The sequence below is a fragment of the Sminthopsis crassicaudata genome, chromosome 1 (genome assembly GCF_048593235.1).
Source record: "Sminthopsis crassicaudata isolate SCR6 chromosome 1, ASM4859323v1, whole genome shotgun sequence".
Classification (NCBI taxonomy): domain Eukaryota; kingdom Metazoa; phylum Chordata; class Mammalia; order Dasyuromorphia; family Dasyuridae; genus Sminthopsis; species Sminthopsis crassicaudata.
This window is the reverse complement of record NC_133617.1, coordinates 670,287,274-670,302,119: the sequence shown is the minus strand read 5'-3', so window position 1 is coordinate 670,302,119 and position 14,846 is coordinate 670,287,274. Positions and strand designations below refer to the sequence as shown.

The 14,846-nt window shown below is 36.3% G+C and overlaps 1 protein-coding gene across 5 annotated transcripts in view; it reads right to left on the bottom strand.

The window, feature by feature from the left end:
* Positions 1–14,846, bottom strand: part of RNF123 (ring finger protein 123) — a 112,520-nt gene that overhangs the window by 81,173 nt on the left and 16,501 nt on the right. For all 5 annotated transcript variants that reach the window (XM_074283276.1, XM_074283280.1, XM_074283278.1 and 2 more), the window contains 6 exons: positions 14,702–14,787; positions 5,003–5,089; positions 4,317–4,384; positions 2,684–2,809; positions 2,329–2,443; positions 2,067–2,171 (listed from right to left, as the gene is read on the bottom strand). In XM_074283276.1, the coding sequence (XP_074139377.1) occupies positions 2,067–2,171; positions 2,329–2,443; positions 2,684–2,809; positions 4,317–4,384; positions 5,003–5,089; positions 14,702–14,787 (587 nt within the window). The remainder of the gene's footprint in view (positions 1–2,066; positions 2,172–2,328; positions 2,444–2,683; positions 2,810–4,316; positions 4,385–5,002; positions 5,090–14,701; positions 14,788–14,846) is intronic.

Sequence of the window (14,846 nt, the reverse complement as noted above, 5' to 3'; positions counted from 1 at the left end):
TTTTTTCATATAAATACAGTTTTGAGTTCATCTGAAAATTGCCTGTATATATCCTTTGAGCATTTATCAACTGGGGAATGGCTTTTATTTTTATAAATCTGAATCAATTCCCTATATAGTAGAGAAATGAAACTATTACCAGAGAAATGTGTTGTAAATTGTTTTTATATTAATTAATTGTCTGTGGTACTGTTTACCAAAATGTATTTTCCCTGATTCTTTTAATTAGGTCTATGTTTGCTTTGAAATTTGCTATAAGATTTGTGACTGTGATTGCTATCCTTGCCTTTTTTACTTTAGCCGAAGTATCACAGATTCTGCTCCAGCCACTTATTTTAATTCGGTGTGTATTTCTGTTTCAAGTTTGTCTCTCTTGTAAACAACATATTGCTGGGTTTTGGTTTCTAATCTGTTTGGCTATCTGCTTCCATTTTATGGGTGAGTTCATCCCATTCACATTTCAAAAGATCTGTGATTTCACTGATGCAAATTACTATTCCACTGGTACAAAGTACAATCCTCCATATTTAGCAGATGGCTGTACAAGTGATCATAGCCTCTTCTTCCCCAACCCAATTATGCATCACCTGGCGGTCAACTCATTGGTGATGAGTCTACAAATTTGACTAGGCTAGTCCTCAGACAACAAGCAGTATATCACTTACTTCATATATATGAAGCCCTTATAGTTTAGTAGGACTAAACAATTTGGCATAAGCTTTGAGAACCTAGCAATTTCCATGCTATAATAAGGTAGGTATCAGAGTGGGACTTGGATAAAGAAAGTGGAAAAGATTAAGAGAGTAGCATAGTGTCTTAGTAAATATTTGTTAAATACAATATATACAATAATTACAACAATGTAAATGGAAAGAAGAAAAAAACATAAAGCTCAATACTTTGTAACTGTAATGTTTCTGAGATGGCCTGAGCTAATGTACTTCCCCTCCTTCTTTTCAGAGCTGGAAGACTATGCTTGTGGAATACTACATACTATTACACAGTTGATATATATTGATAAGTTTTGCTAAAAAATAAATCAGTCAATCAACAAGCATTTATCAAATACCTACTATTGCCACATTGTCAGGGAGACAACATGTACAAACTGAAAGATACACAAAATAAAAGATAAATTGGGGGAATCAGTAAAGGTTTCATACAGATGGAGGCTGACAAGCTAAGCTTTGAAGAAATCTCAGAGACAGAAATGAGAAAACTGTATATTCCCAAGCATGAGGGACAGTTTGTGCAAAGACAGGGAGATGGGATCTAAATTGTTGTATATGAGGAACAGCAAGAAGGCTTGGTAAGGAGAGCAATGTACAACAAACCTGGAACAAAAAAGGCTGGAGCCAGGTTGTGATGGCCAGACAAAGCCAGAGGAGTTTAAATCTTATCCTGGGGAAATAAGGAAGCACTACCGATCACTGAGCAAGGGAGAAACATAGTCATGCCTTTCTTTAGGAATCATTCTAGTAGTTTTGCAGAGCACCAGGCATGGACCTCATTGCCTCATTACCACCAGCCTACAATGTGGTAACACAAACACTTCAGAGCCCCAATGAATGAGGCTGAGTAGAGGTGAGAGTACTGATGATGGAGTCAGACAAGAAGGTTTTGAATGCTGTCTTTAATGCTTTTTCCTTGTGTGATGCTGGGGAAGTCATTCATCCTCCCTGGGTTACAGTTTCCTCAACAGGGTTGGTCTATAGACTTTGAAGTCCCTTTAACTCCGGAACTTTAGTTCTACCACTTAGGACCCTATAATCTAACAAAAATACTGAACAGCTATGCATACCATTTCCCCCAGGAGAAGGAAGATAACTAATAGTTCAAATTAGTGTTTTTTAAACATCTACGACACACAAGGCACAAGGAGGTCAGACAAAATCATAAGAAGAAAATGAGGTGGAAGGAGCTTTTGATACTTCCTGAAAGGAAGTATGAGAGTCTCTCACCACTCAGTACCCCCTCAGACTCCCAAACTGAGTCACCAAAGCCAAGCTCAGGAGGAAGGGAGCATCAGCAATGGAAAGAAAGGACTGAAAGTCTATGGCACTCACCATGAGTGGAGCAAAGTAGTTGAAGATGTGTGCCATGGTGATCAATACTGTGGGTTCTCCCCGAAGCTGCCACGTCGAACTTTCCCTCTCCACCAGCTTCCCTTCCTGCAAAGAGAGTAGCTCATAAGGTGGGAGGCAAGAGAGTGGATCCTTAGCCTTTATTCTTTTATCCCCTTTAGGTCTAGTTCCTTATTTGGAGATAAATATAGCTTTCTCAAGCTTCAGAGACAGAGACCATTTATCCCCTAGTCCAAAAGCTCACCTCTGAGTCCAACTCCAATTGCAGGACATTCTTCAGGTAACCAAGAAGTTTTTGAGCCTTAACAAGGCCAGTAGTAGGGGCATCTTGGAGGGGTCGATAACCTTCTATCGGATATGTAACAAGGAGTTAAGTGAGAAACACCATTCTGTACACAAGGTTGAGAGGATCCTGAACCTTCCTGCTAGCCAAACTAGGAAATGAACTGGGGCTCAGGAGTTCTGAGTTTAGATGTTCAGTAGACAATCTAAGAGCTTCAAATCTTTTGCAACAGTAAGCTCTCCAAGGTTGTGGCTATGAGGCCTCCCAATTTGCTGCTGTGAGTTTTTGTTTTGTTTTGTTTTTTTTTAAAGGATATCGCAGTGGCCGGCTGCCAAAATTGAATGCAACAGACTCTTTGAAAGAGAGACTGATAGCTGGGAAATAAGCCATTCCAGAGCCCCTGGTGATGTTGTCAAAAGCAGTTCCTAGAGAAACACCATTCCTGGGACAGAAAAATAAAATCAAGCATTTATTAAGTACCTGATATATTTGGAGCACTAGATAAGTTATCAGGGTGGACATAAAGTTTAAATAAGACACAGTTCCTACCCACAATTATATTGAGAACAAAAGCAATAGCCAGGAAGAGCCAGGGACTAAAACAGGTAGCCCTATTGGCCAAATCATAATCATTTAGATGAGAGTAGAAAGCAAAAGGTGGAAGGCTGAGCAAAAGGATAGAATCACACTAATACCAGGCTCACTAAAAAGTTTGAGATTACATCTGAGAACCTCAAGCTAAATCATCTTTGGGGGAATGGATGTTTCATGGATAGCTGTTTGGCTACCAAAAGAACATGACATAATCTATTTTCTCTCATGTTGAGTAAACTTTTCTTTAAAGTTTATGAGCTATAAAAAGGGAGTGTGGTATAAAGAGGACTTAAGAGGTGGAATATCTGAGCTCTAGTTCAGGCTCTAACACTTAAAACTTTCTGAGACTCAGTTCCCTCATTTTACACATTTACAGTATCTAACACACCTAACACAAGGGGTTATTATGAAGAGCTCTGTAAATCTTAACATACCATAGATTTATAAGCTATTATTATCAACAGATGACACAGAACCTTATTTACATTAAGTACCCCAGAAATGCTTGTCTGAAAAATGAACACATGAACAGAAGCATGCATGGATGAATGAAAAACATATAAGAACATGTATCATGGGTTTGGGGGATATGAGTAGACAGATATCTCTCAGCACATCAAGGGTGCAAGATGTTGGGTTCCTAGGAGCCAAAAGGTCAGAGTAGCAACAAAAGTGACCCAGACAACTGTATTATAAAAGACAGAGACCAAAGCTCCATATATCCAATCTGGATTAATTATTCTCTTTCCTTTATGGTCTAGAGCCCACTCTGCTTTATACCTCAAAGTTTCCTCAGGCTTTTCCTAAAAAATAGGGTAGGGGAACATGAAACCAATTGGCTAGTCAATCTTAATTTCAGCCTAAGGAATGATCAATAAGATAGCCCAAACTAATGACTCAACAATGCCTCTCAATTCCTTGGAATACTCAAGAAGGAGTTAGGAGTTATATTAGTATATAATATATAACTACATTATAGTTCAGTAAAAAATCCATTGACATTGACCAGGCTATGATCAATCACAGGTCTTACAGCAAAATCCAATGGTCCTACTGCCACAAAGCAAAACAAAGAGTCCACAGACTCTCAGATTTGGGGGCTTTTTCCTGTTTCTACAGGAAGGCCTAAGTATATGATCATAAATACTACTAAGAATATTAAAATAATAAAAATCATTACAGCCTCACAATCAGAAAGAACCTCTAAGCAGCTAGACGCATAGATCAACAGTCTGTCAATGGCAGGGAAACCCAATATCTTTCCCACCTCTAACCCCCGAAAGATCAGCTTTAGGTGGAAAAAAAAAAAAAAAGCAAGATCTATGAGCCAAAGTTTAAGATACAAAAAGACTTACAGACAAAAGGCAATGGTTCCCTCATCCAGGTCAATTAGACAACTCACAATGTCTCCAGCTGCCCATGACTGTCCAGGGAAGGAAAAAGTCATTGATTACAAAGACATATCCCACCTGTAACAACAAGGCAAGACAAGCCAGATAAACAAGAAAAAACAATGTTTCCCCCAATCCTATATTAAAGTGCTGGGTTCCATAACAAGGAAGGATCCTAATACTTTCTAGGCTTATGTTCAAGATAAACCTTATCAATAAATAATCATTGGGTCCAAAGAAAATCGGATACAGTCAGGAACATGGAGAACTGCTACCATCTGTAAGTAAGACCTGCTTCCTTCTCTATAATCAATTCTCTACTGTCTAGAGCCAATGAGCAGCAGTGTACTAACTGCCCACCTTCTCCCTTATGGATAATGTTGAAAGCACAGGACTGAAGAGATGGGGAGCCATATAGAAGGGAGATGGAGAGGAGGAAGGATACAGTAGAAGTAGAGAATGGCTAGTTCATAAACATTAGAAAAGGGCAGAGGAAGCACATGGTAACGGCTAGGAGGCAGGGTCGAGGAAGGGAACTAAAGCAATCTGTTTGAGACCCAGAAGCCAAGGTGGAATACTCCAGAAAGGGCTTACAGTCCCATAACTAGACCATAGTACCTACTTCCTCCAGACTTCAGGAGGATACTCACTTTGCCATAATTAGTTGTGGTCACATTCCACTTACGCACTCTGTTACCATCGTAAGCATAAGAGTCAGGTGTGTCTCCAACTCCCTCCTGCACAGAAAAGAACAATGGAGACATGAGAGTTCCTCCCCCATTCCACACATAACAAATACTTCTTAAGTGCTCTCTGTGTATAGAGCACTATACTAGGTACTGGGAGTGCTACAGTTTAAATAAGACACAGGAGATCTGCTTTTCAGGAGCATATGGGATTAGAAATGGGATAGACGTCAACATGACTATAATACACAATATTACAGGATAAGTGCATTAGAGTTACAAAACAAAGTCACCAGCAAGGGAAATACATAGCACCAAGATGCAGCCATCCCAGCTCCTGCAGTCATTGGATCTGCGTTTCAAGGACCTAGAAGATGAAATGCTAGAATTCAGCTGCTCCAAGAAAGCAGGCCTAGGACATAGCTGGGCAGGACCCACCTTATCTACTGCCGCTCCCTCATACAAGTTCATAATGAAGTAATTTTTGACTCTTTCCTCTCCCTCAATCCTCAAATCCAATCAGCTGCCAACTCATGTGGATGCTTAGCATCATCTCTGCCCTTCATCCCCTTCTCTGCCCTCACACAGCAGCCACCACCCTCCTTCAGCCCTCACTATTTCTTGCCTAGACTGCTCTGCATCTTATTTGTGTTGTTTACAAATTTCTTCCCTCTCTTGTCCATTTTCCACATAGCTTCTAAACTTATGTACCCGAAGCACAATTCTCATTATTTTACTGTTTTTCTCAAGAGGCTTTGGGGTTCCTCAATGACTCAAGGATAAACACAAGGATAAACTCCTCCTGGCATTTAAAATCCTTCAAAACCCGGTTCCTACCTGCCTTTTCATGATTATTTTACATTATTCCCCTGAGGAAGCTGGGTGGAGGAAGACAGTGCTAAGCTTGGAGTCACAAAGATCTGAGTTCAAATTTGATCTCAGATAGTTAATGGCCATATGACTCTGCATCTAATCACTTTCCCTTCATTTCCTCAACTGTAAAATAGGTTAATAACAGCACCTACTTTGGGAAGCAGTTGTGAGGATCAAATATGATCATATTTGTAGTGTTTATACAGTGCCTGGTGCATAGGGAATGCTATCTTTTATTTATTTTTTTATTAAAGCTTTTTAATTTTCAAAACATATGCATAGATAATTTTTCAAAATTAACCCTCGTGATGACATGATGGTATACTTAGAGAACCCAAAGACTCTGCTAAAAAGCTATTAGAAATAATTCAGAAATTTAGCAAAGTTGCAGGATACAAAATAAATCCACATAAATCCTCAGCATTTTTACACATTACCAACACAATCCAACAGCAAGAGATACAAAGAGAAATTCCATTCAAAATAACTGTCAAGGAAAGTCAGGAATTATATGAGCAAAATTACATAACACTTGCCACAAAAATAAATTCAGATTTAAATAATTGGAAAGACATTACGTGCTTTTGGATAGGCCGAGCGAATATAATTAAGATGACAATACTCCCTAAACTAATCTATGTATTTAGTGCTATACCAATCAGACTCCCAAGAAACCATTTTAATGACCTAGAAAAAATAACAACAAAATTCATATGAAAGAACAAAGGGTCGAGAATTTCAAGGGAAGTAATAAAAAAAAATTAAATGAAGGCAGTCTAGCTGTACCTGATCTAGAACTATATTATAAAGCAACAGTCCCCAAAACCATTTGGTATTGGCTAAGAAATAGACTAGTTGATCAGTGCAATAGGTTAGGTTCACAGGGCAAGATAGTGAATAAAAATAGCAATCTAGTGTTTGACAAACCCAAAGATCCCAACTTTTGGGATAAGAATTCATTATTTGACAAAAACTGCTGGGAAAACTAGAAATTAGTATGGCAGAAACTAGGTATGGACCCACATTTAACACCACATACTAAGATAAGATCAAAATGGATCCATGATTTAGGCATAAAGAACGAGATCATAAATAAATTAAAGGAACATAGGATAGTTTACCTCTCAGACTTATGGAGGAGGAAGGAAACTATTTCCACTCATATGAAAGAGTGTTCCAAATCACTACTGATCAGAGAAATGCAAATTAAGACAACTCTGAGATACCACTACACACCGGTCAGATTGGCTAAGATGACAGGAACAAATAATGATGAATGTTGGAGGGGATGTGGGAAAACTGGGACACTGATACATTGTTGGTGGAGTTGTGAAAGAATCCAGCCATTCTGGAGAGCAATTTGGAACTGTGCCCAAAAAGTTGTCAAACTGTGCATATCCTTTGACCCAGCAGTACTACTACTGGGCTTATATCCCAAAGAAATACTAAAGAGCGGAAAGAGACCTATATGTGCCAAAATGTTTGTGGCAGCTCTTTTTGTAGTGGCTAGAAACTGGAAAATGAATGGATGCCCATCAATTGGAGAATGGTTGGATAAATTATGGTATGTGAATGTTATGGAATATTATTGTTCTGAAGGAAATGACTAACAGGATGAATACAGAGAGGCTTGGAGAGAGTTACATCAACTCATGCTGAGTGAATTCAGCAGAACCAGGATATCATTGTACACTTCAACAATGATACTGTATGAGGATGTGTTCTGGGCTAGCCAAGCCCACAAATATCAGTCCATCTCCTGCTTCTGCGTGTTTGTCCTGAGTTCTCTACCCCTGTCTCTTCCTTTTAGAAAATGTGTCTCCCCTTGCAATGCCAACTCCTCACTAAGTCATTTCTAATTCCCTCAGTTATTAATCCTCTCTAATAACACCCCCCAAATTACTTTGCTTCCTCTTTATATTTTTTATGTTTACTTGTGAATGACATCCCCCACGTAGAATATAATAATATCCTCATCTGTAAGAATAGTTACATAACCATGTCAGACCTCCATGTCTCCATCTGTAAAAGGAGGGATTGGATTGGATGAACTCTTAAGATCTCTTCCAGATCAGGATCTTTTAGGGGAGGCAATTTGAAGTAATGAAAGGTGCAGTAAACTTTGAGTACTGAATGTAGTCATGGGACCTGAATTCAAATCCTGCCTCTATTATTTCCTGCTCAAGTGATCTTGGAAAAAGTCACAACTCTTAATCTTCCTTGTCTATAGCCCAGCTTCTTGAACTGTAGTTCAGAACTCCATATGGGATCTTGTAACTGAAAGTGGGAGTTGTGAAATTATGATGTGCTATCAGTAAATATTTGATTTGTATACCTTTTTTATATACCTAGATAGCTGAGGTCACATAAAAATTCCTCAGGTGAAAAAAGGAAAAAAGTTAAGAAACACTGATTTCTAAAATAAGGAGCTGGACTGGATGACCTTTTAAATCCCTTTTCACTCTAAAGTGATATTCCTATAGATGCCTGAATTAGTCTGTATATATCCTAGGTTATGGAAGAGGACATTTCAAAGGATTCAGAAAAAAGATGGGTAAAATTCAGAATTAATATCTTACAAAGAAAGCCTGCCCAGGCAAGATTCGAAAAGCTCTCAAAACTGAAAATCTTCAGAAGAAACAACTCCTACAGAGATCAATGTAGATATGCAAGGAACTCGCCAATCATTTTATGTTTGTTCAAGATATGAACAGGTTTGCAAAAGTATGTAATAGACAATAAATAAGAAGATGTAGCATGGTCCTAAAAAAAAAACAATTAGGAGTCTCAAGGCTCATCATGAGCGGAGTCTAATTAGGAAGGCTTACAGACAATTTAAAAAAAAAAAAAAGGGAGGGGGGCATTTCTTAGTTACAATAAGGAAAAAAACAAAAAACTAAGAAAGAAGAGAACTCTTGAGAGATAGGGGCAAGATGATAATGGACAACATAAAGAAGGCAGAACTAACCAGCATTTACTCTCCAACTTTTCACTCTACCATAGAGAATAATATTTGCTTGGAAATGACAAAACACAAATGGCTAACAGAGATAAAGCTCAAGGTAAGCAAGGACATAGTAAAAGAGCATCTATAATTGCCCTGGATTAGTTCAAGTTACTTGGCTCCAAAGAACAATATCCCAAAATATTGAAAAAACAAAACTAAAAACCTAGGAAGATATGTTAAACCAGTATCAGTGAGCTCTGAAAAATCAAGAAGAATGGAAGAAATGTACTATTTAAAAGGACAAAAGTTGTCACAGTTGTTTGGAAGGGTGCTAAAGACTACAAATTAATGGTCATTGAGCTTTAATTTGATTCCTTGCAAAATTCTAAAAGAGATGTTTAGTGAATATCTAAAAGCAATAATCAGTAAAAATCATTTGGTGCTAATTAAAAAATGGGAAAGTTGATCAGTGGATTAGATTATGAAAATAAGGCCCAGAGGCAACTGAACATAATAGATCAGTTTTTAATAAATCCAAGGAAATGAATTATTGTAGATAAGGACTCCCTGAGTCAATAAAATTTATTTTAAAAAACTCAAAAGTCATCTGGCAGAAATTATACAAACATCTTACACTACATATTACAATAAATTCCAAATGGATACATAAACTAAATAGAAATGGCTATTTTTTGAATTAGAGAAGGAAAGGAAATACCTTTTACAACTATGGCTAAGGATAAAACTCTTAAATAAGATTAAGATTTGATCACAAAAGATAAAATGGACAATTTCAAAGACAATAACTGGAATAGTTTTTCATAAGTAAAATTAATAGTGTTAGAATTACCCAAAGAGGTCAAAGACAAAGGGAAAAGATCCATATGTCCAAAAATATTTATAGCAACACATCTTGGTACAATAAAGAACAGGAAAAAAAGCTGGTATCCATCAATTCAGGGTCTGCCTGAATTAAATTGTGGCATATTGACATAGGAAAATATTACTAGATAGAGAATTCAGAGAAGTCTGGTAAGACTTGAATGAATTGATCATGATGAAGTGAGGAAAACCAGAAGAATAAATTATGCAATTTACACTTTATAAAGGAAATAACTCTGAAAAACTTCAGAATTCTGATCAATAAAGTAACCTTTCATGATATGAAAAGACTAATGATGAAACATGTTTCCTGGATGATGGACTAGAAGTACAGAATGAAATATTTTCAGACATGGCTTGAATACATATATGTGTATTGCTTATGTATACTTATTTTTTTAATAAGGAGGGTTTCTATTTTTTTTGGGGGGGGGTAATGGTGAGTTAGTGGGCAGTGATAAAAATGGGAGAAGAAAAGAGAAAAAAGCATTAAAAATACCCAGCAGAATACAAAAAGTTCACAGAAGCAGGGAAATAATTGTTATTATCTTGCTAAATTTAATATACTTTTAAAAAAACTGTGCATAGCAAAAGTTTACAATTATAAACAATCCTCTTTTGTTCTCTGTGTAGAAAAATGTTTGTCACTGACTAAATTCATAATAAAGGAGCAAATTTAAAAATAAAAATAAAAAGCTTAAAGGAAGCAGGAATCACAATATACAAACATAGCTTCATTTAAGCAAATGAATAAGTTACCCATTGTTCAATAAATCCCAGAACATAAATCCCTAGAGAATGGATCTTGTTTGGTAGGAACTGCTAAAAAAAAACTAGGAATAGTTTGGCAGAAAAAATTTAGAACAGAAGCTTATATATCATACACCAATTATAAATACCAATTATACACATACACACACACATACACACACACATATATATATACAGCCTAAATAAAAAAAGTTATATCTTCATTTAAGTAGAATCGAATAGAAAGAAATGGCTTTGAAATCCATGGTGGTTGTTGTTATTTTTGGGGGGGAAGAGGGGAGTTTTAAAATCTGTATTGATTTTTTTGTTTTGTTTTTAATATCACAGACATTTCCCAATATATCCCTACCTTATGATAAAGAAAAAGAATTAGGCAAAAACCAACCAACATAGCAACTACAACTGATAACTTAAAGAACATTTTATAGTCCCCAACTCTTGAACAAAAGAATTAAGGAATGTCTCAACATCTATTCTCCAGAGCTGAAACTGATCATTACAAATATTCAATTTGCTTGTTTCACAATGTTTTTGGGTTTTTTTTTCCCCCCAGAAGGATTTTTTTTTCCTAAATGGAGAATCAAAAGATTGGCAATTATAAAAAATAAAGCCAAAAATCCTGAGTACATCAAATGTTAAAGCTTTTTTAAACAAACAAAATTAAAAAAATTTTCTGAGTGGAGAAAATTTTTTGCATTAAATATTTCTGATAAAACTCTAGAATTAATTTCTGATAAAAATCCAACGATGACAAAAAAAGACCAGAAGTTATTCATCAATAGATAAGGTTCACATTTCTAATCATATGAAAAAATGGTCTAAATCATTATTGATTAGAGAAATGCAAATTAAGACAACTCTAAGGTACTGCTTCACACTTCTCTGGTTAAGATGACAGGACAAGACAATGAGTTGGAGGAGATGTGGGAAAACTGGAACACTTATACATTCTTGATGGAGTTGTAAACTGATCTAACCATTCTGGAGAGCAATTTGGAACTATGCCCAATGAGCTATCAAACTGTGCATATTTTTTGATCCAGCAGTATTTCAAAGGGTCTGTATCCCAAAAAAGATCATAAAAAAGGAAAAAGGGTCCACATGTGCAAAAATGTTAATAGCCCTTTTTGTAGTGGCAAGGAACTGGAAAATGGATAGATGCCCATCAGTTGGAGAATGGTTAAATAAGTCATAGTATATAAATGTAATGAAATATTATTGTTCTATGAGAAATGATCAGCAAGATGATTTCTGAAAGTCCTGGAGAAACTTACATGAACTGATGCTAAATAAGTAAAACCAGGAGATCATTGTACACAACAGCAACAAGATTATGTGATGATAAACTCTGATGGACATGGTGACGACCTAAGGGGGTCTAAGGGAACTACAAGCTTTGATATGAATTAGCAATGCATTACATATTGGTCAAAAAAGCTAACTTTTGTACTTAAGAGAAATAACAAAATGACAGCCCTATTCATTGTACTCTATTCTGGTACCATGTTCCATCTAGAATATCAATTTAGAAAAGGACACTGATAAGATAGGAAGCATTCAGAAGAGGGTAACAAGAATGGTAAAGGGTGCTGAGTCCATGCCATAGGAGGATGGATTGAAAAAACTGGGAATGCTTAGCCTAGAGCAGACTCAAGAGGGATAGCCTTATTCAAGTTATCAAAAGGGCTTTCAGGTAAAATGATTGAACTTGCTTAGTTTGGCCACAGATGGAAGAATCAGAATTGTTACAGAGATAAATTGATGCTTGATACTAGGGAAAATAAAGCAATGGCTGAATGGAATAGATTGCCCTGGGAAGTAAATGTAGGCATTGTGATTTTCCTTCACTCAAAGACTCCAAGCATAATGACCACTTGTTGAATATATTTTGGCAAGGATTGTTTTTCCAAATATAGGTTAGTCCAGATAGTTTTTGATGTCTTTCTTTCAACAGTAAAATTCTGTGATTTTAGGACCTTCTGAGGCAACAGCTTTAATTGTTAGAAAGTTCTTCCTTATGAGAAGTATACATTTGCCTCTTTGCAACTTTACCCATAAATGACAAGATCAATCTTTTAACCATCATTTTATGTGGTCAAAATTAATTGCCCTTCAGATACTTGAAGACAGAAATCCGGTACTTGGGTCACTCTCCCTTTCTTTTTTGTTGAGTTTCTATCCATGCTTACAGCCTGATAAATCACATACTACCTTCCTACTAATAATGAACTTTTCCCCCTTTGGCCCATGGAACACTTTGTTTTGTGCTTCTAATGAACTTAAATTTAAGTGGATGTATAATCTTTTTAGTGTCATTATTCCCTCCAATATATCAATGCTTTCTCTACATCTGGGATAATGGATCCATAACCTATAAGTCCTCTCTAGAGAATCTAACCAAGTGCTGGGAGCCGTTTTCCTAGGTCTTTTAAAAATCTAAAGGTACTAGTGCAACATTCAGGTCATCTTTCTATCATCTCCAAAATCTAAGATAATGCCCAAAACATGCTTAATATATATTGCAATACACACTGTAGCCTAATTAAACCTACTATTTACCTGCCCTTTGCATTATTTATAATTTTGATTATCCTCAAAGTATAGAATTTCATAATTCACAGACATAGAGCATCACTGGAAGAATAATGTTGTTAAAAGGATGGGGTTTTGTGTCAAGCAAAAGCCTGAGATCACTGAATACACTATACAATTTCCCAAATGCAATTCAATCCACTGAGTTTTTTCAACTTTGGGCCCAGTTCAATGTCCATCTGGAATGACTGTCAAAAACATTTACTAATATACTAATTCACTGGGCAGTTCATCTAGCTGAATACACAATCTATATTCTTTATCTATCTAGTTCTTTCTGGGTGGACTATTAAGTTGATCCATTTTGAATCATGATAGATTTCATTGAAGAGGTCCTGTATTATTTGAAGGCTTAATGCAATGTTTCTTAATCTAATATTCATTTCAGAACCATATATTCTAATGAATTTTTCACCATTCTCCCTTATGCCCACCTTCATGATGAAATCTTCTGGTATCAATGTATACAATACATTGACTTCATTTTAGAAAACATTTTTGAATTTTTCACAGATTATCTTCAAAGTGCTCTCTTTGCTAATGTTCATCAAGAGCAGCACTGAAAGTAAGATGAAAGTGTCCAGAAAATTATATATCTCTGCGTACACAATGAACTCACTTCTGCCAACTCATATGTCTCTCCAAAAAGAACCTGCAAGCCATCTTCCTTTTAACCGTCTTGCATCTTCTGGTTTCATTTATAGAAAAAAAAAAAAAAAGTCAACACTGATGTGGTCCAGTTCCTTTGGTAATACATTGACTGGACAAGGTTCTCATACTTAAGAGACCAAGAATTAAGATTTGATATTTGTAGATTGTCTAAAAACTGATTTTGAGAACTCCGTGCTTCTTTTTAGGTCACTCTGCTATTATCATTGCAAAAGCAATAACATGATTCATAATACTACGAAAACTTTGTATGTGGTTTGTTTTGTGGGTTGCTAAGGGCAAAGAATTCATTAACCAATAGTTCTACTGGGGAAGATTCTCTCCATATTAACTAAGCTGGTTTTCATACAGATAACAAAGTCTACTACTGTGGCTATACTCACTTATCTCAGTTCCTATTAGCCTGACAAAGGCTTTGAGAATGCTTTGGAGTCTACTCTAAATAAGATGAGGCATCAGAATAAGACTTTTTTTTTTCTTATTTATCATATGATATGATTATTTATGTGGTATAATGGATAGAGTGCCTGGCTTGGAGTCTGAAAGACTCACCCTCCTAAATTCAAATCAGATACTTATTAGCTGTGTATCTCTGCCAAATCATTTTATCCTATTTGCCTTGGCTTCCTCACCTATAAAATGAACTGGAGAAGAAAATGGCAAACCATTCCACTATATCTGTCAATAAAACCCCTAATGGGGTCACCAAGAGTTAGGACTGAAATGAGTGAACAACAATAGTTATTTACATATGATCCATATCCTTGAAATTACACACACACACACACACACACATATACACATACATGTACATATATACATATATCTATACTATATTCTCACAGACTGATCCAGCCCTGGCAAGAGAAATCGCAGAGTGAGGTTTTACAGGGTGAAAGGTTAAATACAAGCATTCCAGCATAACATACCTCCTGGTTAAATCGGCAATTGAGGGTGCACCAACCGATTTGCATGAGCCCCTGGGAAGAGATGAGCACCTCATAGATCCATTTCCCTGAAAAGAAGTCAAACACTAGTTGATTTGTTACTAAGGAGCTAAGAATTTCATCACAC